Source organism: Impatiens glandulifera, chromosome 1 (assembly GCF_907164915.1).
Source record: "Impatiens glandulifera chromosome 1, dImpGla2.1, whole genome shotgun sequence".
Classification (NCBI taxonomy): Eukaryota; Viridiplantae; Streptophyta; class Magnoliopsida; order Ericales; family Balsaminaceae; genus Impatiens; species Impatiens glandulifera.
The window spans coordinates 60,472,224-60,480,015 of record NC_061862.1 but is presented as its reverse complement, the minus strand read 5'-3'; the positions used below and the strand labels follow the sequence as shown (position 1 = coordinate 60,480,015).

The following is a 7,792-nucleotide window of genomic DNA, read 5'->3' as shown; positions in this document are numbered from 1 at the left end:
TTGATAAAATAGATATAATAATTATTTCAAAAATATTTAAAATATATTTAAAATATTAAAATTGTATTATTTTTAAAAAGTAATAAAAAAATAATTACTAGAATTACAAATAATACTGAAAAAATAAAATAAAAATAAAATATGATTTCAATTTATTATAAAATATAAAAATTAGAGTATATCTTAATTATTATATTTAAATAATGCAATAAACATAAAAAAATTAAAATCAAACAGGTCCTAATTTAAAATTAATTAGTAGGTTTATTTTTCACTCTTAAACCCAAACCCAATGATAACCCATCCCCGCCATTGATAGAGCACATGATCAGATCTCTCTTGAAGCTTTGGAATCTCAGATCGGGTCTCAATTCTTCGATCGATTTCAACCCGAAATAAATACCCAAACCGACCAGTTCGGTTCCTTCGAGTACCCGAAATCGATTTCAACCCGAAATCGATTTCAACCCGAAATAAATACCCGAACCGACCAATTCGGTTCCTTCGAGTACTCGAACCGTCGGTTTCATTCTACCATGTCTAATCCAGTAATACTTCATAAAAAGACTCGCCAACGGTTTCATTCTACCATGCCTAATCCAGTAATACTTCATAAAAAAAACTCGCCACCGCTCGACAAGATAAAAGTACATAAATTTTTGATTTAAACTCCTCGTAACAAATATAAGCTAACCGAAATAAACATTTTTTCAAGCAAACTAGTGCATTTCAAATGAATGACATTTATCCTATAAAATTATATTTTTGAAACAAAACAACTAATTATAAGTTAATCTCATTATTCAAAATCCTTCTAAAGAACAGTTTGTAATCATGTATGTATCAATTTTTTTTCTCATTCAGTTACTTAATTATTTATTTTACTTTTATAACATTTGAATTTTAAATAAAAAACTTATAATAGTTAAATCAATTAAAATATTAAAAAACACTTTTTTTTTCATAAAACAAGATATTAAAAAAAACAATAAAAATCCATAATAACCCAACATCAAACAAGCTATAAAACACAGTTTGCTAAAACAACAGCTCCATAATATTACATTTCTATAAAGTCAATGTCCTTCTAGTGCGAGCCAAAAATAGAGAGTTCAAACAAATCTCATACATTGATTGTTGGAACACTCTTCTCAAACTCAAGGCCTGGGAAATATATCAAATTCTTCGATCCTATCAGATCTCACCTCAGCCGCCCAGATGCCATCATCTGTCCAATGATATTGGTCACCTGAAATCAAATACGAATATTTTTCATCAATCATCAACTAACAACATGAATATTGCCATGAATTGTTGTTAAATATCTAGATGAAACAAAAAAAAATCACATTACATGAGTCGTAACTTTGATATGATATATAAACTTACAAGGAACAAAAATGAATTCTTAATACCAGAGCAAGCTCAGGCATATATTGCAATATAGATCTTATAATACACTTTTATATCTTTCTGATACTACTTCAAAAGGCATAAGCAAAGTTGTAACAGTAAGGATAACATCAAGAATCAAAATCACAAATGTGCAATATGTCCCAAAATGGTCTAAATCTCAAAACTCATTGAATCAGGTAAAAACATTCAATGCAGTTTTAACCTTACGGGTTGAATTATCTCTTCATCTTCTTTGGATTGGTGCAATTTTGCTTGCACCCAACATGTTGTTATGTTTACCCTCAACATGTTGAGTGTTGTCGGTCTTTACCTTTATTACACTCAATATCCTTTAAATATCTGGATTTCTCATGTAAACTCTAACTCCCTATCTAAATAATATTTTCCCTCTCTCAGTTTTCTACACTTACCTATTGCATTTTCCTTGACTATCAAAGTTTGGACAACTAGGCATATTTTAAGTTTGATAGAAAGCTTATATGAAACTTTCTGATAATAGTTTAATATATCGTTTCATCAATTATATTCTTCGATTCTAAATGTTAAACTTTATTTTATTTTAGTTAAACTTATAAGCACAGATAATATGCATATTAATGTAAGAGAGGAAGAAAGCATAAATATTTGCTCCAAATAGCAAGAGCTTTGATGTAACAAGCTAATATGCCTTTAAATCCTAAATTTTCTCTATTTTAATGATCAAACATCTAAATTACTAGGCTTCCAACATTAATTCAAAATTTAGACGACATTCTCAGTTTTACACAAGAAGAAACCAAATTACTAAATTTTTAGAACTTTTGGTTGTTTATGTAATGTTTCTAACACTATGCCCCACAAATCAAAATTTGAATCAAGGGCATTCAAATGTATTATGTTAGGATACTATATGAGATTCAAGGATTATAAGTTCTATGAGCTTGACAATGAAAAATTATTGATTTTTCCAAAGATGTGTTCCGTAAAGACATTTCTTTTAAACAAAATAGAAGTAGATGACAGTGCATCTTATTTACTGGTAATAACAACTAAGGAGATGTTCAATGAAGAGGAACATATAAGAACTCCTGAGACATATAATGAACAATATAACACTGAAACATCATCATGTACACAAACACCTGTAGAGAAATCAAACCAAATAATAGAAGAGGAAGTTAGGGAATGTGAAAGAGTCTGAAATAAACCATCATGGTAAAATGACTATGTAGTTAATTCAAATAAAAGATAGGACACAAGAAAACTGCACAAAAATGTATTAACTTCAGCATTTACCTCTGGTACTTTTCCTTTTTCAACCACAAGTTTAGAAAGTACAAATAGTAATTCCTTGTCAAAAATAAATTTAACACAAGATCCTGACTGATATAAGCATGATAGCAATACAGATGGATGGATTGCAGCAATGAATGAAGATAAATCAACTGTCAGAGTCAATGAGACATGGACATTGGCCAATCTATGGGTAAGAAGGCCAAAGGTTCTAGGTGGGTCTTCAAAAAAAAGTGAAATTAAATGACACCTTGGATAGATTAAAGGCAGGCTTTGTACCTACAGAGTACCATCAAAGGGAAGGGAGATATCTTCTCACCCGTGGTTAATGTAGTAACTGTAAGCACTTTTCTAGCTTTGACAACATCTAATCAATGACATTTACATCAATTGGATGTGAACAATGATTTACTTCACAGATATTTAGAGAAAGAAATACATTACTCCTCTAGAAGGATATCATGAAGCAAAATCAGGACAAGTTTAGGAGATAAGGAAATGGATTCACAGTCATCTAATGGTAATTTTTTTAAGCGCAATGCAACAAGTTTTACTTCTGTTATTATTTATGTTGATTATGTGTTGATAACTGAAAATGATCTAGAAGAAATATCAAGAATTATGGTTATTTGAATGGTATGTTTACTCTAAAAGATTTAGGCAAAGCTAGTTACTTATTGTATTGAAATATGCTAATCTGAAACTGGAAGGTATGTGAACCAAAAGAAGTATAGACTTAACATACTAAAAGATGCAGGTTTAATTGGTCCTAAGCTTGTCAAAACACCTATGGTTAAATGCATGAAATTATCTAATGACACAAACATGAAACTTGTTGAGATATATAGAAAGTTGATAGGAAGGTTAATTTACCTTAATTTTACAAGACTTGACATAGCTTTTAGTCTACAACACTTAAGTCAATTTATGCAGGAGCGTACTTTTACACATTGGAAAGCCGTCTTGCATGTCGTCAAATATCTTAGGAGGTCAACTTCATTGGTTTTATTTTATTCTTTAACTTATGCAGGGCTACATGTTCAAATAGTCGAAGATCAATTACTCCCCAATGCGTTGCATCACTTATATCGTGGAATACAAATAAAACAAACAACTATATCTTGACGCTTTGCAGAAGCCTAATATAGAAGTCTAGCAACCACAATATGCGAACTACATTGGATTTCCTATTTACTTTATGGCTTGGGTGTCATATTGCAACTTCTAATTCCACAATAGTTTGATAATAAGACAGCAATCCATATCACTGAAAATTTAGTATTTTGTGAGCCAACAAAACATTTGAATATAGATATTCATATTGTTCGACATAAATTCAAAACAGTATTTATTATCCCAAAACATGTTTACTCAAAAGATCAATTGGTTGACTTCTTCACTATAACTAGATTGATCAAACTACCACATATCTCTTAACAAGATGAGCTTGAAAGATATTCATATAGCTTCATTTTTAGGATGGAATGTAAAAGTTCAAATTGTAACATTGATATAATATAAACTTAGTCAGAAACTTCAAGAACTAGACATTTCCCATACGTAGAAAATTCAACATAAGGAACTCAAACCCTAAATGTAATTCATTCAAAAACAATTTTATTGATTTCAACAAAGCTGACATTCTTCTTCTTCCCTCAGTAGTCAATTCTTCCACATTGCCTTGGAAGTGAATCAGCATTAAAAAGAACATTTTTCATTTCAGTAGCTTTTTCTTTAAGGAAAAAGTCTTAGCAATTCATCTAGATGGGGGACAAATGCAGAGAGAGAGAGAGAGAAGATGGTACTTGTTAGCGATAATTTGAAGCACCCTTAACATAGCCTTGATCCGAATTGGAGATAAACAGTTAGCGAACATCATGATAACAAGTATAGTATGTTAACCTGGCTTAGTTCTAATTTCTAGTCACAATGAAAATATTTTGCACCTTTTGGTCTCTGGATTTAGTAAACATGGTGATACGATGAGGTAGAAAACTAAAGCATGGAGGCTGTCACCTTTTGTAAATGCAGTGCTAACACCATTAGTATCTTTTCATTCCTATTTTTGTACAGGACCTGTTCCTTTTTTTGTTATGGGTCGGTCAATCAGGAAGCAAAATGGATAGTTTTATAGTAGCAACTGCAAATCTGTCTGTCTCCTGATTTCCTATTCTAGAATCTCCTGCTTTCAAAATAACATTCAGTTTTCCATCTGATAATCTTATTCATATTCAGTACAAAGATGTAAATCAAAGGCGGTTTGAGTTTTCCCAAATGTAGAATGTTCATATAAGCATTAAGTATTGCCAATTTAAAAAAAATTGTTGGCATACAAGAAAGGAGAAGCAAACAATGTTAAAAGCAGTTACATCAATATATCAAATTTAAGAACATGGAAAATAACTAACAGTTCAAAAATTAGCAAATATTGGACGAAGTGGACAAAGAAGTTGTCAAAGAATTGACCTGTGAATACTTGGAGACACATCGATCAATGCAACTATTTTCACCTATCTGCAGCTCAGGGTCTTTATACCTGACATAGAAGTAGGCTCAATTCACAACACAGAAGGCAAAGAAGGAAGGTTCTAGACCAAGATACGCTCAGCCTAATGTGGAAACAAACACAAAAGTTAAGAATGACAAGATCTTTTTTTCAGACATTAGAAGGACAGTAGAAAAGAACAAGGACTATGTACCTTTGAGCAACACATTTTTTGAAGCATGTATGTGTAAGCCTAGACAAAATATCAAAAGAGAAAACGTCATAAAAGTGACAGTTATAGATAAATAGTCTGAATTAAGGCAATTAAGAGTAACATAATAGCCATAAAATGTACAAAAGTACCCAACTTTATGTATTCAAATTAGCAACAAAGCGAAAGCTCGAAAACAGTTCAATTTTGTGATTGACATCAAATATAAGGAACTTGCAATCCATTAACTTCAAAACTTTCAAGGTCAAGCTGAAAATAAGATGCCTTTACCCTTTAACTAACAAAATGAAATTATCTTCGTCAGAAAATAAAACAACCAGGTTATCATGGCACTAATATTCAGCAACACCAATATAACCACCACCATCCTACATTTATATATACCAATAACTACCCTCAAATTTTTTACAAGACACTTCGAAACAATAAATCAACTCCACTGAAGATGGTTATAAATAAGATGTTTTTTAGCTAAGACAACATAACAGATGCTTCAACTCAAATTTGGCAAAATTATCAACATGCTAAACTACAAAGAAATGCAAATTCTTATAGCTCTCCATTCGAAATTTATAGAATATTAAGACCAAGAAACAAGTATCAGACCTGTTAAAATACTCAACTCTGTATTCCATCTCCTTCTCTACCATGTATACGATCTGCAACATTATGCAAAACCCAGCTTCCATAAGTGCGAAAGGACAAGTCTTTCAAGGTAAAAAGTAAACTAAGTCGTCATCAAAATAAATATAAAAGAGAACTCGACAAAAGCAACCTAGCATAAGGGTGTATTCAATATTCAAATATATGTACCTTCTCCTTATCCAACGGCGGTTTTGAATCAGTGTTGGCCGCCATTAAGTGCTTCCGAAGCGAAAATGATAGAAACTTTAGAAAATGCAGAGTCTCAATCTAAGCTCCAGATCTTCAGAAATGCTTTGAACAAGCTAAGAAGAAAATAAATGACAACTTCTTTCTCTTTTGTTTCTTAGTTTTGCTAAGCATACATTAGCCTGAAAATCAAATCACCAATGGTACTGCCGCATAAAGAACTTGGTTGAAAGAGAAGGGTTTAAGAGAAGAACATAGTCTCAATTCACCCCTTAACATTTCGCAATAGAAAAAATCGCCCCTAATCATTTATTTATTTCTAAACAAAAATATTATTATAAACAAAAACAACATAGAAAAATAATTTAGCTTTTTTATTTTTAAAAAGAATAACTTGGCTTAATTAAGAAAAAAGTGTTCTCATATTTAGAAAATTAGATTTATCTAATTTGAGAGATTTTTTATTTTGTTTATAAAAATATTGGACAATGAGTTTATAATTTATTTAATTATTCAATACTGAATTATAATCATATTTTTTTTTCTTAAATATAGATAACTTTTAATTTGTTAAATAAGTGTAAATGCGAGACTTAGAAGATGAATTTTTGTCCCTATAATTTTCTAGTGAACTATTTGGTTGGAAAAAAATCGGAAAACTTTTAACAACAAAAGTAGGCCGTTAATGATTATTCACAATGTCATTAGCATGACGACGTCGGAGATTAGATTCAGAAAACCTATGAATTCATGTAGAGATCTTATTACTTTTTTTAAAGATTTTCGAATCAATTAATTATTTTAATATATTCAATTTATACCTAACTTTTTTCATGTTATTCTTTTATTGTTGTGCTTAAATATTTTTTTTTTATTAAATTCATCATTTAAAATATATATTTAAAACATATAGTGTTTATATAGTATAATAATCGACACCCCTTGGCAAGGGCCGGTCTTGGGAGGCCCCCAAATTTTATATTGCCCCCATTTTTTACAGTCCAGATCTTCTGCTACCGATTGCCGTGTTCCCCTGTGGCGGACCAATCAGATTGCAGCATTATTATTTTAATAATAATTCAATCTGGGTAGGAGACGGAGGGAGGGAGAATCCGGAATCCGGGTTTAGTCCCGGGTTCACACAAGACGCCGTTAACGGCAGCGCCTGTTAACGCCAGGAAATTAATATAATAATCATATGATACCCAGATAAGATATCTTCGCTCATGGCACCGTGTTAGAGGGAATGGTGAGATGCGATGGGAGCGAAGATCTACACGCCCGTTGCCCTGACCCTCATGTAAACCCTCCATACCCACCCATGAGAAGACCGCTTGCCTTCCATGAAAATTACAATTACCCATCTATGTAAAGACCAAATTGACATGTATTTTATATTTTCGTTTATTAAATATTAATTTAATTTATTGAAAATCACATGCAGCGATATAATATTCGCTTCAAGTAATTCATTCATTTTTTTTTAGGAATTTCATTTAATTTTTTTTGCCTTCAGACCCTCAGGAGCGAAGATATATTTGCTTCAATTAATTTTA

At 31.2% G+C, this 7,792-nt stretch overlaps 1 protein-coding gene across 1 annotated transcript; it reads right to left on the bottom strand.

Annotated features, from left to right (window-relative positions):
• Positions 1 to 1,000: 1,000 nt before the first annotated feature.
• LOC124921792 (mitochondrial import inner membrane translocase subunit TIM10-like) lies at positions 1,001 to 6,463 on the bottom strand. The gene is made up of 5 exons (XM_047462494.1): positions 6,219 to 6,463; positions 6,012 to 6,064; positions 5,388 to 5,426; positions 5,155 to 5,224; positions 1,001 to 1,249 (listed from the first exon to the last, which is right to left on the bottom strand). Exons 1-5 carry the CDS (start codon positions 6,261 to 6,263, stop codon positions 1,202 to 1,204), a joined length of 255 nt encoding a protein of 84 aa, XP_047318450.1. The 5' UTR covers positions 6,264 to 6,463; the 3' UTR covers positions 1,001 to 1,201.
• Between the last annotated feature and the right edge of the window lie 1,329 nt (positions 6,464 to 7,792).

Bases quoted from the DNA above. Each gene is read 5' to 3' on its own strand.
- LOC124921792 (XM_047462494.1), bottom strand. From the start codon at position 6,263: ATGGCGGCCAACACTGATTCAAAACCGCCGTTGGATAAGGAGAAG. The intron at 6,065-6,218 runs GTACATATATTT...ATAATGTTGCAG, and splicing joins CGCCGTTGGATAAGGAGAAG to ATCGTATACATGGTAGAGAA. The intron at 5,225-5,387 runs GTACATAGTCCT...CTTCTATGTCAG, and splicing joins AAAAAATGTGTTGCTCAAAG to GTATAAAGACCCTGAGCTGC.